This window comes from Cucurbita maxima, unplaced genomic scaffold (genome assembly GCF_002738345.1).
Source record: "Cucurbita maxima cultivar Rimu unplaced genomic scaffold, Cmax_1.0 Cma_Scf00004, whole genome shotgun sequence".
Taxonomy (NCBI): domain Eukaryota; kingdom Viridiplantae; phylum Streptophyta; class Magnoliopsida; order Cucurbitales; family Cucurbitaceae; genus Cucurbita; species Cucurbita maxima.
In genome coordinates, this window is record NW_019272020.1 from 1,556,479 (window position 1) to 1,583,536 (window position 27,058).

Sequence of the window (27,058 nt, forward strand, 5' to 3'; positions counted from 1 at the left end):
ATGATGACAATTTAAAAAAAAAAAAACATGAAAAAGTGGAATTTTGCGGTTACTTTCGCCACCGTATAAATTATTTTTGGTTCTTCCTCTCTTTCCCACAATAGAAAATTAGAGAAGAGAGAGGAGGTACAAAGCCGGAAATTCTAATATACAGAAACCTTCCGAGCCCTTCAACAATGGTGGATTCTAGGGTTTCTAAGGGTTTAAGGTGATACGGATTCTTGTTTTCTCGATGGAAATGCCTGGAAGGAGGTCAGATTACACGTTTTTAAGTCAAATTCCGGATGAGGAGGTTGGAACGGGACCTTCCACCTCGTTTTTCGGGTCAATAGCAGCTGAGGCAAACATTAGCAAGGGGAGAACGGATAGAGTCTTTGATTGGGACGGGAGTGGTGATCACAAGTTAAACACGCAGGCGAATCGGATTGGGAACCAGTATTCATGGATTGGTTTGCAGAGGCATTCTAGTGGAAGTAGCTACGATGATAGCTCTCTCTCCAGTGATTACTACCCACCAACGCTCTCAAACGCAGCAGCAAATGAGATAAATGCATTGGGATATATCCACGACGATGAATTTAGAGTCAAAGGTGTGGGAAGTGGAGGTTCGTCGGGGAAGAGCTGGGCACAGCAGACGGAAGAAAGTTATCAGTTGCAGCTGGCCTTGGCTCTCAGGCTTTCTTCAGAGGCCACTTGTGCCGATGATCCCAACTTTATGGATCTGATGCCAGACGAGGCAGCTTCAAGATCGTTGTCAAGTTCAGCTGAGGCTATCTCGCATCGATTTTGGGTTAGAGTTTGTTTTCGTTTTTTAATCTCTTCATCGTCGTTTTCTTTTTGTTCTTTAATCATTTTGCTTTATTCTGCTTCACATAGATTACCTTAAAACATGCTCTAGGGTGCGCAAACAGCCTAGTTCACTGTCATGTTATTATAATTCGAATAATCTATTGGGTGTTACAAATTTATCATTGTTTTGGTTTTATTGTCGTCGAAGGATGCATATTGTCCCTTCTTTTTTTTTTGTTTGGTACGATGTTTTATAGGTTGGGATTGTGAAATTAACAGTATTTTGGTTTTCCTTGAGGAAAAAAGAAAAAAAAGAAAAAAACTACTCGGAAGAAAATATTTGCACTTTGAGTTGATGGAAGATTTAAATGGGATTGTTCAAACGTAGTCATAAAGCATCCTGAGTCTGCTTGATTCGTTACATTTTTACTAATATAGTAGTTTGTAACTTGAAGTGCCGGTTCTCCAACTCTAAAAAGTCCCTTAAGAAAAAACTGAAAACCGGGAAATTAAGGGTCTAAAGTAACATCCAAAATTTCCTTCCGCCAACTGCAAATTTAGATACAAAAAATTAATTAGGAACTCAGAGCTTGTCATGTTAATGTTTGAAGGAGAGACTAAAGAAAAAGAGAAAAAAAAAAAAGGAAGATCAACTTCAATTTGTTTTCAGCTGGCATTGACTACGTCTCTGCCTTTTGTACACACTGCCCAAAAAACTTAAATCTGTTTTCATTTTTAGCACCTTCAAAAGATGGCTAAGGATTCATAAATTGTGATTTTGACACAACATATAATTCTTTATCTTTGCTTGAGCATGCTATCTTATAATTTGGTACCCATCAGGTAAATGGATGCATGTCATATTTTGAGAAGGTGCCAGATGGTTTGTACCTAATTCATGGGATGGACCCTTATGTATGGTCCTTATGCACCAATCTGAAAGAGGATGGGCGTATACCATCATTTGAATCTCTGAAGACAGTTGACTTCAACATCCGTTCATCAATTGAAGTAGCTTTCATAGATCGGCATAGTGATGCTAGCCTAAAGGAACTGCAAAAGAGGGTGCATAATATTTCTTCTAGCTGTATAACGACAGAAGAGGTTGCGGATCATTTAGCAAAGCTAGTATGCAATCATATGGGGTGAGTTGTCTACACTTCTTGTGATAGTCGTTGAGATTTGAACTGTTCTATGAGTATTATAAAATCAATAATTGCATGAACAGGGGTTCAGTTTCTGAGGGAGAAGATGCCTTAGTTCCCTCCTGGAGGGAATGCAGCGATGACTTAAAAGAATGTTTGGGATCTGTTGTGATTCCCTTGTGCAGCTTATCTGTTGGCCTTTGCAAGCATCGTGCTGTTCTATTCAAAGTGAGAATTTCATTAAATGAAAATCAATTGTATATTCTTAAACATTTTATAGATTGCACTTGCGTTCTTTTAATGTTATCGTTACTTCTAATGTTACATGTTACTTCAGGTATTTTGGTGGATTGCATCTTTTAATCAGTGAAAAATCTTTCAATTGGTTATGTATCAGTATGAATGACCATAAATAGTATTTATAAGTGATACTAATGGTTCGAGAGTAAATCGTGTATGAATATTATCAGAACAGACATTCCTAAAAAGATAACTTTTGCAGGTGCTAGCAGATTCAATTGATTTGCCTTGTCGAATTGCCAGGGGCTGTAAATATTGCACTAGAGATGATGCTTCATCTTGCCTTGTTAGGTTCGGTCTTGATAGGTAGCTTGTCTACTTTTGGCTGTTCTTGATTGATTAGAGTTTTCATGATATACCTAAGTTCTTAACATGATAGTCCTAATTTCCAGGGAATATGTCATTGATCTGATTGGGAAGCCTGGTTGCTTATGCGAACCTGATTGTTTGCTCAATGGTCCATCATCCATCTCAATTTCTTCACCATTGCGATTTCCAAGACTAAAACCTATTGAATCTAACATTGATTTCAGGTCACTGGCCAAACAGTATTTCTTGGATAGTCAATCACTTAATATTGTATTTGATGAAGCTTCTTCAGGTGATTACTTAACATGAATGTGAAGCTATCATATATGCCTTTTAGTTTATTTACTTATCTTTTCTTATTGCCACGATTACTGTTATTGTTAGCTTCTTTTCAGTCCTGAAATTTGTCAAGCCATCTTTATTGAGCTCAGTATGCTTAACAAGTTTTCAGAATTAGTGATTGTTTAGATTTGTGTGTTATTTGGTTATTTATGGTAGTAGAAAGAGTGCAGGCTTTTCTTAATTGTTCACCTTCCGTTATCAGCCAGAGTGTATACATTTTGAAAGTTTGACTTAACTACACGACATGCTTCATAAATGTGCAATAGAGTACTGAGCCTTGACATGATGTTAAAATCATTTTCTTCTTAAGAATTTGATCGATTCTGTTCTATGATATGTCCATCGTTTTTCTGCATACCTCTTGTAAATGGACTTGTTATTGAGATTGTATGATCAGTGTTTTTTTTTTTTTAAAGACAAGAAACTATACAGGATTGGAAAAAAAAAGGAAGAACAGCTTAGTGGCCCAGGGTAGAGTGAACCCCCTCCCAAAAAAGAAAACTATAAGAAAGCATTTCAGTGTTCACAATCGAGGACAGGTTGTAATTACAAATGAATTTACTGTGATTATAACTTCACCAAGAGCAAGTTATCTGAACATTCTACAAAACAACTCAAGAGAAGTCTTATCTTTGAAGACTCTCTGGTTTTTTCCATGCCATAATTAAGCTTGAGCCTCACAGTTCCGCAAAAATTTAGCTTGTTTAGACCAACTACTAAATGAGAAGGCTTCCACCAGCCAATCATAAATAGACTTCGACAATTGTATGATCAGTGTTGTAATGTGTTCTCGGACACAGTGGTTTCTGTTAACAAGTTCAGAATTTTCAATTGCAGGGAATGTTGTATCTGGGAAGGATACTGCATGCTCTGTCTATCAAAGGCCATTCAACAGGAAGGATGTACATGGAAAAAACATAGTGCTTGCTGGTGACAGGGATAGAAGTCCTCAGTTAATGAATCCAAAAGTTACTCAACGGAATGCTCAAGATGGAAAGTCTGAGCAATTTAGATCATGTGATTCTACTACTCAACATAGTGTACAGTCTACCTCTTTTGTAGAAAATGTGGTTCGTTTAAACCAGATCTCACAGATTGGCTCCAGAGATTCTGAGCCTCTCTTAGCACTGCCCTGTCTAAAGATGGATCCTGCTAATAATTTATCATTCGTTGATGGTAATCGGCTGGTTAAAAAACCGAATCAGCTTTCCTTTGGCATAGAAGATTTTGTTATTCCATGGAATGATCTTATTTTGAGGGAGAAAATTGGAGCAGGTATATATATGTTCTCATTCTGATAGAAACATTTTCTGCCTTTTCATCGCATAAGAATTTTAGCCAGCGAGAAATGTAGTCTTTATAATATCATATCATCATTCTCTATGTTGCCACACTTACTGTCTACTTGGTTAATGCAGGTTCTTTTGGGACAGTGTATCATGCTGATTGGCACGGCTCAGTAAGAACCTTAATTTTTCTTTCTTTCTTTCATTCTTTTAACGTAGGTCTCAGATTTCAAAGTCGTGTTGCATTTTTTTTATCATAATTTTTTTTGTGTTTTTTCATCAATTTTTTTTTTTTTTAAATGTACTTCAACCATATGTGATGAAGACTATGTTTTTTTGGGCCTTTGAAATTTTAGGATGTTGCGGTGAAGATTCTGATGGAACAAGACCTTAATGCAGAACGGTTCGAGGAATTTCTTAGGGAGGTATGTGTTTCCAAAAATTTGAAGCACTCATAATATTTTGAAGATAATTTTCCTACAATTGCGCATCACTTGCAAGTAATCACTCAGTAGGTTCAATCACTTCTTTTGCTTTTCCAGGTTTCCATAATGAAATCTCTACGACATCCGAACATTGTTCTTTTTATGGGTGCAGTCACTGAGCCTCCAAACTTGTCCATTGTCACGGAATACTTATCAAGGTTCTTCAAATTCCTCAAGTGTTGAATGCTTATACCCTTCAAAAAGTTATATGTTCACCAATTGATGACTTAATTGCAGAGGGAGTTTGCACAGGCTTTTGCATAGACCTGGGGCACGAGAAGTCTTAGATGAGAGACGTCGGTTAAACATGGCACATGATGTTGTATGTATTTTCAAACCATGGCATTTAGTTGTTGCATCTTGTATTTTGTGAATGCTATTATCAATTATCATCATCATGTCTTGACATCTGTTCATCCTTTTGAGCTTACTGTTCTGTCGTTGATATTAACAGGCAAAAGGGATGAATTATCTTCACAAACGTAATCCCCCAATTGTACATCGTGATTTGAAATCTCCAAATATTTTGGTTGATAAGAAGTACACAGTAAAGGTTGGAACTGAGAATCTCTGGCTTTCTATATTGATTATTGACATTATATCTAAAGATTCCGTGAGTTAGTCTGTCTATTAAATTTTTTGTCATAGTCATGTCTATCTAAAGACTTGTTTTCAGTAGTTGTCATATTAGTTGATGTGCATTTATTCAATGGACCACCCAGATGATCGGGAATAATCTGCCTCAGTATTGAATTTTACCGATTATGCATACATATTGTGGCACTTCATTTCTGATTAATGTTTATATATTTTCGTGAGACTGTCAAGACTTCAACTTGAATTATCTAAGTCAATGAATTGTACTGATCTCTGTTCAGTAATGTTTCAGGATATGACATTTTTTTTTCTCCAATGCATATGCATTTATTTGTTGTCAAAGTTGCAAACAGACTTTAACACCACGTGGAGTGGAATGATCAAAGTTCTAAAATAATTCGTCTCCTATCAAGTTGTGTTCTACTTTTTACACTTTTGTGTTAAAATTGATTATTATATGTACACATGAGCTTACCAGTACCCAGTACACAGGAGGAAATCCTTTTAGGGTTTTGTTCGTCTCTCTCTCTCTCTCAGTTTGCATTGATCGAATTCTATCTGCCTGATGTGCCTGTAGATTTGTGATTTTGGGCTTTCACGCTTGAAGGCACACACATTTCTTTCATCAAAATCAGCTGCTGGGACTGTAAGTTCTTGTGTTTACAGCATTATTCCATGTAATAATTGAGAGATGTTTCTTGAATCTGAACATTTTATTAACCAACAAAAATACTACTTCCTTTTTATCAGCCTGAATGGATGGCACCCGAAGTTCTCCGTGATGAGCCTTCAAATGAGAAATCAGATGTTTATAGCTTTGGTGTGATACTGTGGGAGCTTGCTTCACTGCTGCAACCATGGGGCAACTTGAACCCGGCGCAGGTTTACTTTCAAGATTAAGATTATTAATGTGCTATAACGAGAAATTTCCTTTGACTTTTCATTGCCTGGTTGATAATTTTTTTAGGTTGTTAAAGTCAAATCTTTTGAAGGGATATTTGTCCGTTGAAGACTGGTTAATAAACAACCTTATTTGAAGGACCTTTAGGTTGTACCCTTTTGTCCTCGAGTCCTAATTGTCAGAGAATTGTAATAATACTTTGAAATATGAACTTTCTAGAGCAACTGGTATTAAAAAATAACCCGAGTCTGGCATTGGTTTTTCATGGCAATCGCTTCAGAGTGATGTATGTCACTTCTTTGATCCTAAGTATCCATAAAGTTTTAAAAAGAATTGGCGATTTTTGGAATTAAGTGTTTTGTGGATGCTATTATTGATGCAATACCCTTCACGTTTTATTTGTTGCATCTACTCTTTATCTCAGTTTATCCTACATTTTTATTCTACTATACTATGCTGTAAATTTACACTGTAAGGCAATTGGTAATTTCTTTTATATTGTAGCATGATATTTTACTTGTTTGTAGTTTCTGTTTTGTCTGTGACTCAGTAAATTAGGAGGACGGATAATTTGGTCTTTGCCAAACCCCAAAATGCTATAGCATTATAGTTAATCTGCCCTTTAAGCCTGACGGAGAATATTCTTATGTAGGTTGTGGCAGCCGTGGGTTTCAAAGGCAAAAGGCTTGAGATCCCACGTGATTTAAATCCTCAAGTTGCTACTATTATAGAGGCTTGCTTCGCCAGGTGAGTTGAACTTCTGCAAGGTTTTCCTTCACCGTTTTACTCTCAATATTTTTCAAGCAATTATTGGATTTATATTTCAGCGAGCCCTGGAAACGTCCATCCTTTTATGAAATAATGGAATCATTGAAGCCATTGATCAAACCAGCTACACCTAATCAAGTTCGCCCAAACATGTCATTAGTTGCTCAATGAGGGAATCCAAGGGATTCCTCAGTTTTGTTCATGTGAAAAACAGAGTTCTCAAAAGGTTTTGTCTGGCAGATAAGATGCTGTTCAGATAGATTCATGTGTGTGTTGGTAAGGTTTCTATCCTGGTTCCTACTCTGTTCTCCCCATACATGTGTTCCTAATGGTAGAGAATTGAACTGTTTTAGACTTCCTGGGTGGGGAGGAGTCCTCTGTTATTTAATATGCAATGTTCAAATTGTTGATAGCACAATGCTTGTGTTTGGTTGCAGATTCATTGATGTATATTGATTTCTTTTCTGAAGTATCTCCATTTTTTAGGCGAACCAAGGTTCAGTTTTGTTGACGCCCATATTCTCGCTTTACCATCAAAATACACTTATTCCCTCTCCAGTTGTGCAATGTCAACCCCCAGCGTTGTGCTCTTCTACGTATAATGTCACCGCGGCTGCTGAGTCCATCAAAAGCGGCCCTCTCTTATCGTCAGCTCTAACTTTCCCCTCTTGTACAAACAAATAGTACTGAAACATTCAATTCCCGGCAACTCTAACAGAGAGGTTTACTAAACCCTTGAAGTGCCTCATGTTAATATGTAGTGCCAAAAGCCGCTCCTAATTCTTTAGCTGTCACATTAGATTTCATGCATCGAAGTGTTAATATTGTACACAACTATGTAAGTTCCATCAGATCTTTTGTACCATTTTTCTGTATACCCATTTCTCAAGTACTTCAGTTATGTTCTGTATACAAGGGGGAGATACTCTAGTTATTTGTTATGCTCTGTATACAAGATGTGATCCACAATTTTATACCTAACCTTATGAATTTCCTAACAAAATTTAAGTAAAATTACAAAATTACAAAGATTATCAATAATTTCTTTTTTAGCATAATTATCAATAAAATTTTAATTAATAACGTCTTAAATGGGTAAAAAACAGTGGTAAGAGCTTTTTTTATTATTATTGTATAGTAATTTAAATTAGAATTTTTTTAAAAAAAATATATATATATACATATTTTGGTGAAGAAAAAGGGATCCAGAAACCAAAGGGCCAAAACCAACAACTTATCGACAAAACCATTACCGCCGCTTTTCGTATTGCACACGGTTCCAGTGGAGGGCAAAAGGGTAAAATCACAATATGGTCCGTTGGTGGAAATGTCACGTGCAAATGATGAAAAGTCCATGTGGATGCACATTTCTCGCTCTTTCCGCCCCGCCTTAAAACCCCTAACCCTAACCCTTTCTTGTTTTCATCGATTTATTTTGCCTTTTCACAAAGCTTCAATCTTTCACTTCTACTTTTACGTATCCAAGATGTCTTGCTACAGAGGCAAATACGCTGGTAATGGATTCCTTCTTCATCTTTTTCCTCTGTTTTCTTTCATGCATTTCATCTTTAGTCCAGATCTTGTGTTGGATGTTTCATTTACTTACTGTGTTCCGATCTCCAATTTTCTGTTTTTTTTTTTTACTATCCGATCCATCTAACGCAATATTTCACTTCAATGAGAATTGAAGCTTATGTGAATTGCCTGTAATGCACGAGATTTAGATGTTTAGATGTTTTCTCGTTCAAATTCATTGTAGCTAGTGCTCCTCTTTCTCTCTAATTTACTTGGATAGTTCTAGCTGCTAGTGAGTAGATCGATAGGGTAGCAGTTCAGATCTGTGTGTTCGGGGGTTTTCCTCCGTTAGATACGTAACGAGAGCATACCCTTTTCTCACTTTTCCCGAAATAGTATACCCAAAAAAACTGAGCTTTTCTCTGAGTGAAGTTGGTCGCCTAGTACCACTGGCGTCTAGATTCAGATCTTACGAATAGTGTTTGATGTCATGATTTTAGTTGATGTTTTTTTCTACCCGGCATCCTTGCTTTGGAAAATGTGTGTACTTTGATAGTGGTAACTGTAGTTGTGTATGTACCTTTGATTTATGAGACCATATTGTTGAATTTAGTTTTTACCTGTAGTCAAAAGTTTATTGGGCATTCTGATGCTTTGAGTATTTCTGTGAATTACATTTATCCATTCTGCTGTTGATCATTATTTCTGTATTTTCTTTCACCTTGCAGACGAGCTTATTGCCAATGCTGCCTACATTGGAACACCCGGAAAGGGTATTCTTGCTGCTGATGAATCAACTGGCACAATTGGAAAGCGTTTTGCCAGTATCAATGTCGAGAATGTTGAAACAAACAGACGTGCTCTTCGTGAACTCCTTTTCACTGCTCCTAATGCTCTCCAATACCTCAGCGGAGTCATTCTCTTTGAAGAAACTCTCTACCAGAAGACCTCTGCAGGTATTCTAACTAATCACTCGGTCTTTGGTCTTTTTACCATTTTGAATTGCACTTTTTGAATCTTATGAACAGGCAAAATTGATGGTTCTAACTATTTCTTTCCCTTCTGTTCCTTTGTGCAGGCAAGCCTTTCGTTGATGTTTTGAAGGAAGGTGGTGTACTCCCAGGTATTAAGGTTGACAAGGGCACTGTTGAACTTGCTGGAACCAACGGTGAAACCACAACCCAGGGTCTTGACGGCCTTGCCCAACGCTGCCAGAAGTATTATGAAGCTGGTGCTCGTTTTGCTAAATGGCGTGCTGTGCTCAAGATTGGTGCTAACGAACCTTCACAGTTGGCTATCAATGAAAATGCCAACGGATTGGCCAGATATGCTATCATATGCCAGGAGAACGGTCTTGTACCCATTGTAGAGCCTGAGATCTTGGTTGATGGTTCTCATGACATCAACAAGTGCGCTGATGTAACTGAACGTGTCCTTGCTGCATGCTACAAGGCTTTAAATGACCACCATGTTCTCCTTGAAGGAACCTTGTTGAAGCCCAACATGGTTACCCCTGGATCTCAATCTGCAAAGGTTGCACCTGAAGTTGTTGCAGAGTACACCGTGCGTGCCCTACAGCGTACAGTTCCTGCTGCAGTCCCTGCTGTGGTTTTCTTGTCTGGTGGACAGAGCGAAGAGGAGGCCACCGTCAACCTTAATGCCATGAACAAACTCAAGGGTAAGAAGCCATGGTCTCTTTCCTTCTCCTTTGGACGAGCCCTGCAGCAGAGTACTCTGAAGGCATGGTCCGGAAAGGAAGAGAACATCCCCAAAGCTCAGGCTGCTTTACTAGTAAGGTGCAAGGCCAACTCTGAAGCTACTCTTGGAACTTACAAGGGTGATGCTAAGATCAGCGAGGGTGCCTCGGAGAGCCTCCACGTTGACAACTACAGCTATTGATTAGTTTTGGGAGTGCTCTTGTTTTTAGACCCAAAAAGATATAAGCTGCGGCATTTTGTATTTGGATTCTCAGGCTTCATATATGGCTCTCTTTCTAATCCCACCGCTAATATCAGGTTGCGCCAGACGTTGTTATAATAAGCTTGAGGAGAGTGTTTGCATGTGAGGTTTTTGCAAGTCTATTTTGTTAACATTTCAGTTGAAGAACCGAATATTTCGTGTTTTGTGTTGTAATTTTGATGTTTGTCATCGGTTAATAACAACATTCGTGATTGGAGTTGTTAGAGAATTTTTAGTCTCGAGTGAATTTTGTTTATGCTCTCAGAGATTTTCTTATATTGTATATCATAACCTTACCGCACTAACAGATTCTCCATCAAACCCCCTTGTAGCTGCAGCTGCCCCTATCGCCGCAGTAGAAGACGCTGCTGCAGCCTGAATGCCATGTGCCGCAGTGTAAACTAGTACTGTTTGCGAAGACGCCGAGTTAGGAAGGTCAGCATCGGGGCCTTTGAGAGCCAACCAGCGGCCATTAATCTCGGACACCCATTAGCCGGAGCTTCCGGCAGTGGACACCTAGGTAACGAGGATGTTTGGTGCTGAAGTAGACCACTAGCGAGCCAGTTGTTTGTGATTTCAGATTGATTGACCAAATGAATTAATATTTTGTTTAAGAAAGCATAGAGAAAGATTGAATAGAAATTTGTTGTATTTCCCAAAACTTTAGCCATTTCAACAAGCAAGTTCAACAGCCAATTCCTCCACCAACAGGCTAAAGATTGCAACCTCCAAATCAGTGGTTGCCTCTCCTCTCTGCGCCTGGTTTTTCTTCCACTCATCAACCTCCTTCCTCAAATCTTCTTCCACCATCATGTCAATTGTGTTGAATTTCACCTCTTTCCACATCTCCAACCTCTTGCAAACCCTTTGTATCACATCCTCTCTTGTCTCATCGCTGCTTCGATCTGCCTCTTCTTCGGAAACGAGATCGGTAATGAGTTTCCTCATGTCTGGAGGGAAAAACCATTTGGATTTACAGATTGCATTGTCTGCAACCTCTTTCACAAACAATTCAATCTCGTTTTCATTATACGATTGAGCTGACCCATCGTAGTACTCGCATTCTTCGTTATCGAAGTAGTCGTGATCATTTTCGTCTAGTTCTTCCTCCAGCATTACTTTCTCAAGCTCAATCGGGTCCAAGTCTGCGAGTTTCTCGAATCTACGAAGCTTGTTTAGTAGTTGCTGCTTTGTTCCTAACATATATGTAAAAATGGTGATCAGAAATTGATAAACTGCAAATCATAGACTATCAAATGGACTTATGATGGCTACTTACTTTGCACGGTTGCATAGCTGCATTCCAAACCGTAATTTTCTTCTTCTTCTTCCCCATTCCCGTCTCCGTCCCTCTCCCTGTCGTCATGCCCTTCGTCGTAGCTGTAATCAAAAGGAGCGTCCAATACAGACACAGGACTACATTGCTCCTTATCTTCTTCATCTTGTTCTTCCTGAATTTTTTTCAAACTTTCTGCACTGTTCACTATTTCGTCCTGTACAAACATTCAAACGAAATTAAAAAATCAATGGATATCAACATCAAATCTAGATTCTCTACTTAATTTCCTTTCCTTCACCAAGTCTGAACCATGAACAGAAACTTAAAATGGGCCTCATTTTAACCATCCAAATGAAGTTTCAAGGATTAGTGATTGAATTTCATCCATTGAAACTAATGAACTTGAGGTTAATCAGTTTTGATCAGATAAAAGTTCAAAAGAATTGGTCAGAAACTTGTACTGCAAAAAGTTACTGTATTCTAAAAAGGAAGCAGTAAGGCAATACTGCAATACAAGAGCAAAAAAGAAAGTGGTTTTTGTCTGTTTTAACCAAATAGTTTCCCACTCAGACAGTAAAAAAGAGAAAACGATCTTCATTGCAGAGATATGCTCAAAAGTACTATCAACAACACTCAGAGCATTTAATGTCAAAGTTCAAAATTTTCACGCTTACCCCTCTCCTGAAATGGAAACGGAATTCCTAAAAACAGAGTAAATTTTCAAATTTGAGATGATGGTTATGACAAACCTCTTTGTAACGGTGACAAGGAGAGGCCGCCGGCGATGGAAAATCCGGCGTCCGGCAGCCGAACGAGGGGCTTCGTTGAAGAACAAATCGAAATGGGCTTTCACAGTAATCTTCCCCAAAATAAGCAACAGACGTCTCCTCTGAATCCTCGGATTGGCTACTACATGAAGTTCCCAAATCCATTGATCTTCCTTCTTCGTTGGTTTCGGACCAGAAGCCATAGCTAGACATTCCATTGTGGGAACTCGTCTCGCCCTGCACTATGTGCCTTCGAACAGAGCTTTTTCTTTGCCCAAACGACGCCAACTCCGCTCCACCACCACAATCTCCAGTTTCACGGTTGGAGTTCCGATTTCGAAGAGTTAATCGCTTCAACACTGACCCAAATCGCGCAAACCCCTGATTCTTACTCTGGATTTTTTTAGCTTTCATAGAAGATTTCTGTTTATGAATCTTGAGAGCAGCTTCCAGAAGCAAAGCAGCCGTTCTAGCAGGAATATGGAGGAAAATAGCATTGGGGCTCTTGCAAGGGCTATGCCTCGCCGGAGAACGAAACTGAAAAAGCGGAGATTTCCTGAAATCCGGCGAAGGCTGGAAGGACGTAAAACACGCATTTTTGCAGAAATTTCCAGGAAAAATAGAATTCGTCGAAATGGGTTTCCGTTTTTTAACTTGCAAATCGGTTTTAGACGAAACCCTTTTGAGATTAACCCGTTTCTCAGCAATGTAGGTATTCAAATGAAAGGGCTCTTGATCTTCTTCCAGCAACTGGTGCAAATGCTTGAGAGGCATCATGGATGAATCAAACAGAGCCCAATCGAAGCCAAGAAGCGCAGAGATTGAAACGATAGGGTTTCCCGATGGAAATGAAATTGAGAAGCGTGAAAAGGGAGTGAATGGAGGAGAAAACGGAGAAGATGAAGAAGATTTAAGCGAAGGGGGGAGAGAAGTGGAAAAAACAAAAGAGGGAGAGAGAAATTTATGTCAAAAATGAAATAAAGAATTGCAGAGTTGTAAACCAAATGAAATACAGAGTGATTAGAAGAAAAGCAGAGGAATTATATATACATATATATACACACACACACACATATATATATATATATAATGTATTGTTATGTAATAAAGATTGGAAATTAAGAGACCAGAAAGTACAGCACGTAATAAACATAATGTAAGGCGCAGTGTTTGTCTCAGCTAAATTACAAAACCTTTTTTTTTTTTTTTTTTTTAATGGGAAATTGCATCCCTCCTTCCTTCTTTCCTCCCCCTTCTCCAAAAACAAAATTTGGGTCAACATTACATCAATTTTTTTAAAAAAATAATATATTTTTCGAGAACGTGTTAAAAATTTAATTAAGAGTTCAAATAGTTTCTCGAGAAAAGTGAATGTAATGGTTAAAAAACTTATAAGAAAATTAAGAGCTAAGGTTGGTTGCATAAAGTAAGAGGTGTAGAGACGAAGGACCGTTAACATGAAGGAATGGACCATTAAAAGTGTACGATGGTTGACACAAGACAAATATGAGGACACTGTCGTTTTAAGGTTCATTTGTGTAATTGATCAAAATATTTTCTAGAATTCTCGAGGCTATTGGTAATCGTTTACCTATTGACAAATCTACCCTTAAATGTTAGAATGACATTAGAGATGTTCGTAGAATAGGGCAAGATATGGGTTGAATATATATATTAATATAATTTCGACTCTATTACTCCCTCTAACATTCCCGATCTAAACAGGGAATCTCTTCCCGAGTCGAAGCTAGTCTCTAGATGACATCGTTAATATTTTTAAAGATTAATTTCACCCATTGACTTCTTATTCATTTTTAGGTTTAATTTTAAAAAAATTGGTTGGGAAGTTAGTAATTGGGTGTTAAATGTTGTGCCATTATTGGGAAATTAGTGGAAATTAAGGTGTAATGAGAATATTATCCAAATTTAATTTAATTATTTAAAATTACATGAAAATGAAATAATATATGAAATATTAAATAAAAGCAATTGAAATTGAAATTGAATGGGTTTATGGAAATGGTAAAAATAAATAAAAAAAAGAAAAAAAAGGCAACTTTTTATAGGAAACGAAGACGCGTGCCTGTGTGTCCAGAGTCCTTTCACGTTTCTGCTTTTTTTTTTTTTTTTTTTTTTTTTTTTTTTTTTTTTTTGCACCTAAAATTTTTTTCCAATTNCACTACTCCTCTTTCACCTTTAATTCAAATTCTCCTTCTCTATATATTATTTTTCTTGCAGTCTTCTAATAATAATAATAATAATAATAATATATTTTTTTAATTTTTCAATAAATATACTGAAATAATAAGATTTTGTGGGGGCCGCCATATTTTTTTCACTTTTGTCGCCACTTGGACAATATAACCCTCTCTCTCTCTCTCTTTTTTTTTTTTAAGTAATTAATACTCCTTTTTTACTTCACACTAATTGTTTTATGATTTTAAGAAATATTAGTCCCATTTAGGTTTAAAAAATTATTTTAACAAATTTAATGCGTACGAGGAGTGGGTGATATCATAAGGGTTGTTTGGAGAAAAGGTTGGACATTTATAATTGGTTGCTTTCTAGATTACATTTCTATTAATAGCTAGGGAAAATATGTGATTTGGGTTTAATGTGTTCTTTTTGTCGAGTCAACTACCCCTTTCTATTCTCAATAATTAGTGCAAATATGCCCTTTATTGAATCCACTTTTGTTTTTGGGTTTAAAGTTCTGCTCAAATCTTCTTGTCCAAAATGTAGACACACGAATAAAAGAAGAGGTATATGACTAAATAAATACTACGTCTTCTAAATGAAAGTGATCTTAAGGTTATTATGATCGTTAACAAAACAAAAAAAAAAAAGAAAAAAGAATTATAGTTATATGTAGCCGACTAAGCTTGTGGAGAATCAATTTTAGGTAAGTTATTAACAAAATTTACAAAATAATTGGAACAAAATGCAGACCCGATGAAGTTTGAGTAACAATAATATTTAATATTGGGTGGAAAAATGAAAGTGGGAAGCCGCAAAAGGACAAAAAAGAAAGCACCGTCAAGGGGTGCGCCGAAGCCATGTCGTTTAGCGAGAATCCAGTGATTGAAGTCCACGTGGAAGATTGAAACGCCGCATCCTGGTTTCAGAAACGGTCGGATATTTGTCCCCCTCCCTGCCTTTCTACTTCCCACCTTTCTCTCTCTCTCTAACATAGGATTCTATACCGGTCTAGGAACCGAACCGAACCGAACCAAACGTGGGTCGGGTTGGAGATCTACATGGGCATGGTATTTTCTTATACAAAAAAAAAAAAAAAAAAAGGAAGAACAAAAAACAAAGTAGGATTTGCAATGGGGACGGGGAGAGGGTTCTCATCACCTAGTCGTCGACAAATCTAAATCAAAATCTAAATCTAAATCAAAGAGGATATGGGAAATATATGGTTTTTTATTTTTTTGTTGGAATTAAAGTGAATGAAAAAAGCATGATGAAATTATTTTTAGTTATGGGACAAAATTATATTCCTTCCTTATGGGACCCCGATGCTCTTTGTCGCCTCCCATTTCTTCTTCTTTTTATTTATTTTCCAAATTGTTTCTCAAAATTCTTACCTCAAAACAGAATCTCAACAAAAACCACTTTAATTATAGGAGACATGTCCTCCCAAACCGCCACCCACCTTCCCTTATAATATATTTTCCCTAACCCTATAACAAACGAATGGTACCACCACCTAACGACGGCACCGCAGGTTTTAGGGCTTGGCCCAATCTAATATTTATTCACTGCCTTCCTTCTCAGACCTTGGCCCAATCTAAACGAGAGGCTAGGCCCAGTCTACTATATAGTGGGGCGCTGTGTTACAGCTTGCCCCAATCTAAACTAACCTAACCATAATAAAAAATCTTTTTTTTTTTTTTTTTTTTCTGAATTTAGGCCAACAATTTTCAAAACCATTTGGAGAAACAAATAAGGTGTAGGAAATGAAAAGATTATATATATATAGTATGGTTAAAAGCAATACATACATACATACATATATATGTGAGCCACCCTAAATGAAATCAAAAGAGAAACAAATCACTCAAACAGACATAAACAAATTAAAAGTTTAAGAATGAAGAAAACTAACAAAAACAGAAACAGGGGAATTAATTTAGGGGAATTGAATTAGGAAGGGTTGTTATCCACATGCTTACTCAGTTCTTCCAACCTCTTCAGCCTCACCCTTTCACTTTCACCAACCATCTACAAATAACACCGAATTAAGTAATCTAAATGAGTAATTAATTAAATAAAAGAATAAGAACTGAAGAAGAAAGCTACTAACCTCCATTAGTTTTGATATACACTGTACTTTCTCGTTGTTCTTTTCATTGAAAGCATCGAGGGCATCTTTGTACTCTTTCTCCTGCTCCCACCAAACAATTCCAACCATTTTTCTTTTTATTTTTATTTTTTGTAGAACTATAATTTATAGAAACGAAAGTAGAGCCATGGAAATCACCTTCTTTTGGCATATTTGTCCAAGAGGCTTTAATTCCTTGTTTAGCGTATCAATTCTCTTACGGATTTGTCCAATTTCCTTCCTCGTTGGATCTCCATCTATGCCTTCAAGTTCCTGTTCATCGTTCCACATTTAATCCAAAATTTCTAAATAAATTAAACTCGAACTCTCACACAATCAGAATTCCAACACAAATTGCAGTTGCAGTTGCAGTTGCAGAGATGAAATAGGAAAAAAAAAAAAAAAATGAAAGGAAAACGAAAGAGTTAGGGTTTAGGTTTTAGGCCTTAGGGAGGGAGGAAAGAGATGAACAACCTCTCGAATGGAGGCCAAACGCCTTGATTCTTCCTCGACTCGGCCGAGTCGAGCTTGAAGTTTTTGCTGAAGTTCAGTCCTCATCCGCTCAATCTCCTCCTCCTTTTCCCTAAAAGCCGAAAGCGCCGATTTGGACATCTCTTCATCTTCTTTGCTACTGAAACTCAAATTTCCAGAATTCTGTAACATTACTTGAAGCTGCTGCGGATTCTGCTCGTTCTGCATCTCTTGAATTTTCTCCTTTCCCTCCAGAGGAAGCGCTTCTGTTCTTGCTTGTATGAATGGATGAATGAATGAATTCCCTCTCCTTTCATCCCCTTTCTTTTCTTACGCCGCTGCTTTTCTTTACCTTTATTTTTTTCTTTTGCTTTTACAATAGATCTTCAAATTCTGACCCTTGGATTATCCACGGGAGAACAGACTTTTTAGTAATAAAAAAAAATATATATATATATATATTTGTATTTAAGTAATTGATTTTTGAATTTTGGGGATCAATTACAGCTCAATTTCATTTGCCGAATTGTTGCGGTCCTAAGTTACGTCATTTTAATTATTAATCCATAGGACCACTTATTTATTTATGTATCAATATTTTTAAATATTTATAATGGAGAAATGAAAATATGGAATTTTGGTCAGGGTGGAGTAGCAGCGCCGCCACTTGTTACGCAAACCCCACGGCGGTTGTCGGCAGGTGGCGCCACTTTCGTGTGGCGGATGAAAATGAGTCAAATACGACTGGACAGGATCGACTTTTCACCTTTATCCATGTTAATAGTTTATTTATGGTCTCAACCCAATCATTTCCCATTTACTTTTCTTTATATCTATTTTTTATTCTCTCTTTTTCTTTTCAATTTTAGGTTTATTTCCTCTAATTTCTTTTATTGCTTTATTCCTTTCTTTATTTTAGTTCTTAATTAATCTCTCATTTATCGCTTTTCTTTTTTTAATATTTATTAATCTTCTCAAATTTAAAAATTTAGAGATTTATTAGACACATATTAAAGTTTATATACTCGAACCCGTAGTTATGGGTAAAAATAATATAAAGAATAGAAAGGAAACTCATTGGGTTTCCCCCAATTCAGATTACAGACAAGTTTTACAGTTTAGTAATGGAAAAAAAACATAACAAAAATCATCTCTTTTGGAAGTTGAGGAACTTCATGCTGTAAGCAAACACGAAGAAGTAGATGAACACCCAACCAAAGTGCGCCAAAGCAATGTAAGGGAGAAAGTCATATTCATATCCAAATGTGTCTTTCAGGAAGGCTTTCACTGGGATCTCCCCTCTCCCTGCTACCCGGAGATTACCTTCTTTGTTACCTACTTGGGATGTCACTAACCCATTGATCGTCCAAGCGATTGGAGATAGCCAGTAATACCATCTCCACCAGATTGGGATTTGCTGCATTTCATATCAGAATCAATGGAAAAGGAATCAGTGAAGCTGAATTCTTGGTGGGAATCAATGAAATATGCAAATTCACTTACTGTTCTTGGAACCATGAATCCGGAGAATAAGTTCCAGAAGCTGAGGAAGAAGGACATGGCTATGGCTGCTATTTGGGGGCCTGGAGTTAGTGCAACAATCATCATCCCGTACATTGTGAAGTACACGAAGCACATCAAGATGAAGTAGTAGAACCACAGGAAGTTTGTTGCCTTCCACTCGAATCCCATCATGGAGAACAGTAGTAGAGAGTAAATTATTGTTTGAATTGCGTTGTAGATTACTTCTATGGACACCTACACAACAAGTGAGTTCCACATTGTCAGCTTAAATGGCTAACCGCTCAAGTCTACGTCAGCCTCACGGTTTTAAAACGCGTTTAGAGAGAGGTTTCCACGTCCTTGTAAGGAATGCTTCGTTCCCCTCTCCAACAGATATGGTATCTCACAGTCCAACCCCTTTGGAGGCCAGCGTCCTTATTAACACACCATCTAGTGTTTGGCTCTGATACCATTTGTAACAGCTCAAACCCACTGCTAGTTTTAAAATGCGTCTACTAGAGAGTCGTTTCCACACCCTTACAAAGAATACTTCGTTGCTCTCTCTAACCGATGTAGGATATGACAGAGTTGTTTGTTACCTGAGAGAATGCATAGGGGAGTGGAGAGTACATGCCAGCAGCTCTTTCACGGTAGAAAACTGTTCTCTCTATGGTTATCACTGGCTGTACTGCAGCGGCATTACTAGCTCCCAAGAAGAGAATAGCAGCATACATAGCACCCAAAAAGTTCCTCAGATCCTGTTCTTCATCACTGTTGAATTGAGCAATAAATGTGAATGAAACTTGTTGAAGTTCAATAAATACATAATGTGATGATGGGTTTTGATCAATACGTTTTTTCTCCTTTGTTCCAGAAGATAAGCCCAAACATAAGTCCAATAATGGTTGTCATGAAGAACCGCACCGCGTTGTATCGAGGGTTCCTCCAGTATGACCGATACCATTTCCAGAAACAAGCTTTGTACTGAACATTGAATGACTGAGAATACTTGGTTGGGAAGTGCAGGTCTTGAGATCCGGGAGCTGGTGTACTCAGTTCTTGGATAAGTTCTTGATTTCTCCTGAAAAATTTATAGAAACTTATGAAACTCCGGTTAGGAATCACGGCTCTCTACAATGGTATGATATTGTCCACTTTGAGCATAAGCTCTCGTAGCTTTGCTTTGGGTTTTTCCAAAATGCCTCATTACTAATGGAGATGTATTCGTTACTTATAAACTCATGATCATTCCTTAATTTAGTCAATGTTGGACTCACTCCCAATGATCCTCAACAACTCCTAGGAGACGAGTCAAACAATTGAGATAAAAGTGAACGTACTGATAAAGTGCAGAGTTGGCGTAAATTTCTGCAAAATCCACATCAAGTTGAGTCTCAACAGATGAAGCTGTGACATCAAGCATCCATGTAGCAGGATTGTAGCCATCTTTAATCTTTGGAACCCCTGGAACACTCTGTTGCAGTTCAAAGGAGCGTTAGTATAAGTATATGTAATGGCCCAAACACACGTTTTTAAAACGCGTTTGCTAGGGAGAGATTTTCACTCTTATAAAAGGGTATTTCGTGGGATCTCTTAGTTGACTAATAAGTTCTTAAATATGTTCTTACTTCAAAATACTCGACGAGCCTGTGAGAATGGTGACCAAGAGATCCAGCATAAATGACTTGTCCACCTCGTTTCATCAACAGCAGCTGTTTCAAGATCAAAATATAAGCTCATTTCACTTTTGAAAAGAAATATAAGCTCATATCAATGTCATACCTCATCAAAAGATTCAAAAATATCAATGCTGGGCTGGTGAATAGTGCAGACCACAGTTCTTCCAGTATCGACAGTGTTTCGCACCGTCCGCATGACAATGGCTGCAGCTCTAGCATCAAGACCAGATGTTGGTTCATCCATGAAGATGAGAGATGGATTAGCCACCAGCTCTACAGCTATAGTTAACCTCTTCCTTTGTTCTGTTGAAAGACCATCTATCCCAGGAAGTCCAACTAAAGCATCTCTCAGAGAGTTAAGTTCCACCAGTTCCATAACTTCTTCCACAAACATCTACAACAAAGACAGACAAAAATTTAAGGATAACAAACTTCAGGCACATCAAACTTGAAGGAAGCCTAAAAGAACAAACCTTTCTGGTAGCTGTGTTGACACTTGAAGGAAGGCGGAGCCATGCTGAATAGAGCACTGATTCGTAGACAGTAAGATGTGGTGAATGAATATCATTTTGTTCACAGTAACCTGACACACGAGCAAATGTTTCTTGATTCTTAGCATATCCAGATATATTAATGCTTCCTTCAATGTATCCTCCTGTCTTTCTTCCTGCTAAGACGTCCATTAGAGTGGTCTTTCCAGCCCCACTGACACCTACGAGTGCTGTCAAGACACCAGGTCTGAAAGCTCCACTGACATCCCGCAGTAATTGAAGGCGGTCTTCATCAATCCCTTGACTCTTCATTTCCTGAAAATTTTGAACAAGAGAGCCATCCATTAGCTTTGTAAACTCCATTAACTTTCAAAAGAAAGCAGTAAGAATGAGTAACTTACAGCAGGCATATCCACATAGTAGTTGACATGGTTAAATGCAAGGGAAAGCGGCTGAAAGGGCAAAACCATTCCTTTCTTTGCTGGACTATTTGAATTATTCGCCACATTTGAAGACTTTGTAGGTTGCGTTTGAGTACCTGTAATTAACCACACATTCAGACAAGACCATCCCAGAAAACAGGGATTGAGCTCAAGTTTCTTACCTCTGGATGCAGAATATGGATTTTTCTTGTTATTATTTGCGTCATCAGCAATGGCAGCTCTCGAGTCGCCCAAAGCTGAATTTGGTTTGTCAGATAGTTCAGTAACAGCAAAAAAGGAAAGATTTCATAGAGAATTCTTGAAAGGAAACCAGAAGATTTGGCTTACGGTTGAGGAAAGTCAATGAAATGATGAAGAGTAGGTTGAAAAGAAGAGAGAACCCAAAGAGTGCAGCAACACAAACCCAATACATTTTATTAGTATCATAAAAGTCTCTTGAACCAAGGAGAATCTTCCCAACTGTAGTTCCATTTAATCTGGGATCTGTTGGAGGCTGCATCAAGCCAATACAGGTTTAGTTTTGGAAACTAATGACTTGTTTGTGACATTTGATTATGATTTTATGAACATCATACCTGATTCCATCTGTCGTCTAGAAACTCATTAATGACGATTGCATTTTGTCCATACATCATAGGAGACGAGTAGTAGCCCCATATGATCCATGGCTCTATGTCACCTGCAAATATCAAAGATATGTAAGTACTACTAATATCCAACCTGGGAAGAAGCTGAGACTTCATTGGAATCTGCACGGTCGTATTCACGTAGAGATTGTGGCTTGTGGGTTAGGCTCGAAGAGTAATGGCCCAAGTCTACCACTAGCAAAGCTTTCTCTTTTGAGCTCCCCTCGAGATTTTTAAAATGCATCAGCTAATGAGAGGTTTCCACACTCTTATAAAAAATGTTTCATTTTCCTCCCCAACCGAGGTGGGATCTCACAATCCACCTTCTTCGGGGCCCAGCGTCCTCGCTAACACATAGCCTAGTGTTTGGCTCTATACCATTTGTAATGGCCCAAGCCCACCACTACTAGATATTGTCTTCTTTAAGTTTTTCCTTGTGAGTTTCCCCTCAAAGTTTTTAAAACGCGTATGCTAAGGAGAAGTTTCTACATCCTTATAAAGAATGTTTCGTTCTCCTCCCCAACCAATATGGGATCTCGAAATAGTTAAGAGGCAAGAGGGTTTAATCTACTTACTTCTGGCAATGATGAAGCCACCTAATACAAAGACCATTAGTAGAGTGAAACTTCCCATAGTGCTTGCAATAACTTGTACTCTCCCAGCTGCAGCAATGAACCGAAAGAGGGAGAGAGCCATCTGATGGATTCCAAAGTAGGCTAAGAATTGCCGGAAAAACCTAACAAAAGGAAGCTCTTGTAGTGTTGGTAAAAGTTGGACATTTCTCCAATTCAACATTGAATGTCAGACGGTAGGTTCAACATACCTGCTAGCAGCCGGAGCAAACCCAATTGTGTAGTAAGTAAGGCAAATCCAAATGCCTGATTCCATCAATGATAAAGGAATTCTGAGTACCCAAATTGGCAACCCAAAAGCCCAAGCAGGAAAGAACAAAGAATCCCTTTGCTTATAGAAGACAGGCAGCCTGACGATGGTCAAGGCTAGTTCTGCCATTCCATTAAACATCATATTGATTAAGCTAAAGAACAGTGCTCCAAAGAACTTTCCACCCCCTTCCACAGTGCCCACTTTCATTTCTGTCCTGAAGAACACCGTCATTGTAATTAAAGACATGATTGTTATCTGAACTGTCTTGAACACATAGATGAATGAGTTACGCTTCATCAAAAGCCACTCCCTTGAAAAACAAGCCTTGAAGAGTTGCCAATTGGACAAGCCATACTTTTGGGTGACCAATGCAGCTGGATGAGTATTCCTTTTGTCAAAAGGAACACTAAGTTCGGTGTTCAAACGTTGTCCAATATGAAACTTTTTGAATCCTTGTATAAATTCAGGAACGGAAGTGTATCTGTATGGTTGGCTCTTTCTAAACCAGTATTGTTCTTGGTCCTTTTTGGATGTGACTTCTTGCAGGAAGTCAGCTACTCCTTTCCTTTCTGGGCATTTGAAACCCATGAATTCAAAGAACTCAAGAACGTTGTCTCGTGGGCCTTGGTACACAATCTCACCCTCTGATATTAGAATAACATCATCAAAAAGCTCAAAGGTTTCTGGAGCTGGCTGTAGCAGAGAAATGATCATTGTTACATCCATTATGTGAACCATTTGCCTCATGAATTTGCATATCTGAAAAGTTGTGGAGCTGTCTAACCCAGTTGAGATTTCATCCATAAACAATGCCTTTGCTGGTCCAACCAACATCTCCCCTGCCAAATTTCAAACAAGAACTATGAATAAAAACACCATCCCAACCAAAACTGACTCAGTCTAACAGCCCAAGTCCATCCTTAGTAGATATGATCTTTTTTGGACTTTTCCGTCTGGGCTTCTCTACACCTGTTAGGGGAGGTTTCCGCACCCTTTTAAAGAATGTTTCGTTCTCCCCCAACCAATGTGGGATCTCACAATCCACCCCTTGGGGCTAGCGTCCTCGCTGACACACCCTTGTTGTTTGGCTCTAATACCATTTTTTAACACCCTAAGTCCATAGCAGATATTGTCTCTTTGGATTTTTCTTTCTAGACTTCTCTTCAAGTTTTTAAAACGCATATGCTAGAGAGAGGTTTTCACACTCTTAAGAACGAACGAGTTTTGTTTTGTTCTCTTCTCCAACTGATGTGGGATTTTACAATCCACCCCCTTTAGGGCCCAACATCCTCGCTGACACACTCTAGCAGATACCGTTTGTAACCACCTAAGTCCACTGCTAGCAGATATTGTCCTCTTCGGACTTTCCCTTCTAGACTTTCACTAAAGGTTTTAAAACACGTCAGAGAGGTTTCCACATCAATCTTACATGTGACCCAGCAAAATGGTTGGCATGGAGGAACATACCAGTAGTGACACGCTTTCTCTGTCCCCCAGAAATGCCCCTCCTCATCTCATTCCCAACAATGATATCAGCACAAATATCCAAACCCATTATCTGCAACAGATGATTCAGCTTCAGCCAAAACGAAAAAACAAAAACACAAAGTAAGAACTGAAGGAAGGAAGGAAAGAAACAAAACCTTGAGAACATAGTCAGTGAACAAGTTGGTTCTCTGCCCTGAAACTGAAATGGCTTTCATGAACGCATCAATTTCAGGGTCGGGTTTGATTCCAGCTTCTTTTTCTCTCCTCGAAAGCTCTTCCAACATTTCATACCTAGTTCCAACCCCTTGGCATCTCCCTGAGAAATCAAACGTCTCCCTCACTGTCATTTCCCAGTTATGAAGATCGTGTTGGCTGATGTACGCAGAAGTCCTCTGAGGAACAAACTCCTTAAACTCGTGCCCACAATACGTGATTCTTCCATCTTCCTTCAAGTTATTTTCCAGTTTCCCTGCAAGTGCTCGCAGCAATGTCGTCTTCCCAGAACTCGGAGGACCCAGAAGAAGAGTCATCCTACATTTTTACATTGATTTCACCAAATGGGTATCACCTAAACTTCATAAATTATCATGTCCCAAATGAAATAATATCAAACTCAATTCACCTGGAGGGCTTCACCACGCCACTAATATCCTTCAGAATCTGGATTGTCCTCTTGTTGGGTGGGGTCAACCGAACCAAACCAAGCACACTCTGTCAATTTAAATCAAATATATTATTTTTTTTATTATTTTTTTTTGATACCCTTCACCCATATGCAGCTTTACTTGATAAATACTTAATTAAATTTCGAAAGTTAAAAATAAAATGAAATAACCTCAGCTATATTGAGAAAAACATTGGGCAAAGTGGGGTGCGCTCTGCTGCCGACGTGCAGTTCACCTTCCACCGATAAATGCTCGAACCGGACTTCGATCTTCGGCATCTCAATCCCCACCCTTCAAAAAATTCATCACAAAATCAGCTTTTGACCCAAACCCATTACTCAAAACGAAATTTTGATCCATTTTATATCAAAACTGACCTGTCCGTACGATCTCTGAGCCTTCTCAAGAACTTTTCGTTGTCTTCTTCGATGATTTTGAGCATACTTTCCATTAGTTGCTGTTTCTCCTGCATTCCGATCTTTGTTACGTCCACCTCATCGTGAACTACGCGTCCGTTATCCAGCACGTGCTTCAGCATCCCTTTTCGGAGGCGGTCGTACGTCGGAAGCCGTTCTATCGCCGCCCATTTCAGCTCTTCTTCATCTTCCTGCCGTCCGCTTCGGGTGAACACGTCGGATGGTGCTTGCCATGCTTCTCTGATGCTCGCCGTCGCCCAGCTTCTCTGGCTCGTCGACGCCCAACTCCGTCGACTCATAGATCTCGCTAGATCATCAGCCACCATCTGAGCGGCTGCCATAACAATTCAACGGATGGGATCAAGCTCTGTATTCTATACGATTAAAACAGAGGATTTCCTTCTACAAGAGTTGATATGGAAGAAAGATTCGGACGATCAGACGGCGTCAACGGGGAATTAACGTCAGCAACTGCGAGGGGATTGTTGTTGCTGCTGTTGCCGGCGCCGCCGCCATTAATGGTGCAGGGGAAGAGGAATTGTTTGGAAATGGAGGTATGAATTTGGATTGTGGTGAAATGGGGCGGAAGTTTTAAAGAGGGAAGTCCGGCAATGAAGAAGGAGAGAGAGAGATGGGAGAGGATTAAAGTAATGATGAAGTTGACCGGAACTCCGGGAGGAAGAAGATGATTAAACGAAGCAATCTGTATATATATATATATATATATATACACAGAGAGACAGAGAAAACAGGGCGGACGGTCATGCCGATTAATTATTTTATTTATTATTCGATTCATAAATTAAAATAATAAATTCTTCAACTTCTAGATACATAAATTTAAATAGTAATTATATTTTCATCATTGAATTCACATAATTTTATTTTAGTTTATGCTTCTTTTTTTTTTAATGTTTTGAGACTATAATTCTAATATTTATGTTAAAATTAAATTTTTTTTTTTTTTTTTTTTTGGTGAAATTAAGAATATTTGAATATGTGTGTTTAAAAAGAATGTGGCGTATGAATATGACTAATTGGGTATGCAACTTTATTGGGTTCAGATATTATATTGATTAAATTATTGGCATTGTGAATCACATTATTGATTTGATGAATGTGTTGAATAAACCCCACGTACTATTTAATCTTCCTTAATTTTTAAACTGCTCTATTTTAGACAGATAATCAAGGATTAAGTAGTAGAAAAGGATAGTTGATTATGATTAGTATAGTTTAGTCAATCATTAATAATAATAATAATAATTTATTCACCAATTTATATGTTCCTTAAGTGGATTCTTAATTCGTAGTTCTAATTAGTAATTATAAGAGGTTTCTTAGGATAAATAGGATGACTTTGAGTTCGTTTCTTTTGTTCTACAGAAATAGAATCTCTCCATTTTTATTCACTGCAACATCATAGATCGGTGACCTTTGAAAACAGGAAAGAAGTCGTTTATCTTTGATTTAATTCTAATGTATCTCAAATAGTTAAAATGTATATTATTGACCTAGAGTTATAGATTTGAAATTTGGACCTACCTCCCCGAGATTCTTAATAATAATAATTAAAAAAAAAAAAAAAAAAAAAAAAAAAAAAAAAAAAAAAAAAAAAAAAA

The 27,058-nt window shown here is 38.0% G+C and overlaps 5 protein-coding genes across 8 annotated transcripts; 2 read left to right on the plus strand and 3 right to left on the minus strand.

Annotated features, from left to right (window-relative positions):
- Positions 1–88: 88 nt before the first annotated feature.
- Positions 89–7,887, plus strand: LOC111478020 (serine/threonine-protein kinase CTR1-like). Of its 3 annotated transcripts, none has more exons than XR_002717385.1 (16): positions 89–790; positions 1,633–1,934; positions 2,018–2,162; positions 2,437–2,540; positions 2,627–2,835; positions 3,723–4,160; positions 4,304–4,344; positions 4,528–4,596; positions 4,714–4,814; positions 4,894–4,978; positions 5,111–5,209; positions 5,831–5,899; positions 6,004–6,135; positions 6,807–6,901; positions 6,982–7,198; positions 7,360–7,887. XR_002717385.1 is itself a non-coding variant. In XM_023122077.1 (15 exons), exons 1-15 carry the CDS (start codon positions 233–235, stop codon positions 7,091–7,093), a joined length of 2,559 nt encoding a protein of 852 aa, XP_022977845.1. In that variant the 5' UTR covers positions 89–232; the 3' UTR covers positions 7,094–7,887. The 3 variants fall into 3 exon arrangements, 1 of the variants encoding a protein (XP_022977845.1); XR_002717386.1 differs by having other exon boundaries at positions 7,409–7,887; XM_023122077.1 differs by having other exon boundaries at positions 6,982–7,887.
- Positions 7,888–8,288: 401 nt separating this feature from the next.
- LOC111477896 (fructose-bisphosphate aldolase 6, cytosolic-like) lies at positions 8,289–10,625 on the plus strand. The gene is made up of 3 exons (XM_023121875.1): positions 8,289–8,436; positions 9,166–9,393; positions 9,516–10,625. The coding sequence occupies exons 1-3, from the start codon at positions 8,409–8,411 to the stop codon at positions 10,334–10,336; spliced, it is 1,077 nt and encodes a 358-aa protein (XP_022977643.1). The 5' UTR covers positions 8,289–8,408; the 3' UTR covers positions 10,337–10,625.
- A 398-nt stretch (positions 10,626–11,023) lies between these two features.
- LOC111477895 lies at positions 11,024–13,443 on the minus strand. 2 transcript variants are annotated; one of them, XM_023121874.1, is made up of 3 exons: positions 12,425–13,443; positions 11,706–11,889; positions 11,024–11,592 (listed from the first exon to the last, which is right to left on the minus strand). In XM_023121874.1, exons 1-3 carry the CDS (start codon positions 13,217–13,219, stop codon positions 11,069–11,071), a joined length of 1,503 nt encoding a protein of 500 aa, XP_022977642.1. In that variant the 5' UTR covers positions 13,220–13,443; the 3' UTR covers positions 11,024–11,068. The 2 variants fall into 2 exon arrangements, with proteins under 2 accessions (XP_022977642.1, XP_022977641.1); XM_023121873.1 differs by having other exon boundaries at positions 11,676–11,889.
- Positions 13,444–16,398: 2,955 nt separating this feature from the next.
- On the minus strand, positions 16,399–17,581 carry LOC111478791. Its single transcript, XM_023123257.1, has 4 exons — positions 17,244–17,581; positions 16,929–17,042; positions 16,752–16,832; positions 16,399–16,669 (listed from the first exon to the last, which is right to left on the minus strand). Exons 1-4 carry the CDS (start codon positions 17,466–17,468, stop codon positions 16,592–16,594), a joined length of 498 nt encoding a protein of 165 aa, XP_022979025.1. The 5' UTR covers positions 17,469–17,581; the 3' UTR covers positions 16,399–16,591.
- A 714-nt stretch (positions 17,582–18,295) lies between these two features.
- LOC111477735 (pleiotropic drug resistance protein 2-like) lies at positions 18,296–26,117 on the minus strand. The gene is made up of 19 exons (XM_023121614.1): positions 25,398–26,117; positions 25,191–25,311; positions 24,978–25,066; positions 24,511–24,886; positions 24,335–24,425; positions 22,806–23,706; positions 22,558–22,718; positions 21,932–22,035; positions 21,684–21,849; positions 21,518–21,592; positions 21,315–21,451; positions 20,896–21,228; positions 20,526–20,816; positions 20,372–20,455; positions 20,084–20,217; positions 19,597–19,824; positions 19,343–19,514; positions 18,744–18,998; positions 18,296–18,657 (listed from the first exon to the last, which is right to left on the minus strand). Exons 1-19 carry the CDS (start codon positions 25,775–25,777, stop codon positions 18,388–18,390), a joined length of 4,368 nt encoding a protein of 1,455 aa, XP_022977382.1. The 5' UTR covers positions 25,778–26,117; the 3' UTR covers positions 18,296–18,387.
- Between the last annotated feature and the right edge of the window lie 941 nt (positions 26,118–27,058).

Coding starts and splice junctions, on each gene's coding strand:
- LOC111477895 (XM_023121873.1), bottom strand. CDS start 13,219: ATGATGCCTCTCAAGCATTTGCACCAGTTGCTGGAAGAAGATCAAGAG. Junction 11,890..12,424: donor CTTGTCACCGTTACAAAGAG/GTTTGTCATAAC, acceptor ATGTTTGTACAG/GACGAAATAGTGAACAGTGC. Junction 11,593..11,675: donor CAGCTATGCAACCGTGCAAA/GTAAGTAGCCAT, acceptor CATATATGTTAG/GAACAAAGCAGCAACTACTA.
- LOC111477896 (XM_023121875.1), top strand. CDS start 8,409: ATGTCTTGCTACAGAGGCAAATACGCTG. Junction 8,437..9,165: donor CTACAGAGGCAAATACGCTG/GTAATGGATTCC, acceptor TTCACCTTGCAG/ACGAGCTTATTGCCAATGCT. Junction 9,394..9,515: donor CTACCAGAAGACCTCTGCAG/GTATTCTAACTA, acceptor TCCTTTGTGCAG/GCAAGCCTTTCGTTGATGTT.
- LOC111477735 (XM_023121614.1), bottom strand. CDS start 25,777: ATGGCAGCCGCTCAGATGGTGGCTGATGATCTAGCGAGATCTATGAGT. Junction 24,887..24,977: donor GGCGTGGTGAAGCCCTCCAG/GTGAATTGAGTT, acceptor GTAAAAATGTAG/GATGACTCTTCTTCTGGGTC. Junction 18,658..18,743: donor GATTCATGGTTCCAAGAACA/GTAAGTGAATTT, acceptor TATGAAATGCAG/CAAATCCCAATCTGGTGGAG.
- LOC111478791 (XM_023123257.1), bottom strand. CDS start 17,468: ATGCAGAACGAGCAGAATCCGCAGCAGCTTCAAGTAATGTTACAGAAT. Junction 17,043..17,243: donor GTTTGGCCTCCATTCGAGAG/GTTGTTCATCTC, acceptor AACGATGAACAG/GAACTTGAAGGCATAGATGG. Junction 16,670..16,751: donor GTATATCAAAACTAATGGAG/GTTAGTAGCTTT, acceptor TGTTATTTGTAG/ATGGTTGGTGAAAGTGAAAG.
- LOC111478020 (XM_023122077.1), top strand. CDS start 233: ATGGAAATGCCTGGAAGGAGGTCAGATTACACGTTTTTAAGTCAAATT. Junction 4,815..4,893: donor GTCACGGAATACTTATCAAG/GTTCTTCAAATT, acceptor ACTTAATTGCAG/AGGGAGTTTGCACAGGCTTT. Junction 6,136..6,806: donor GCAACTTGAACCCGGCGCAG/GTTTACTTTCAA, acceptor ATTCTTATGTAG/GTTGTGGCAGCCGTGGGTTT.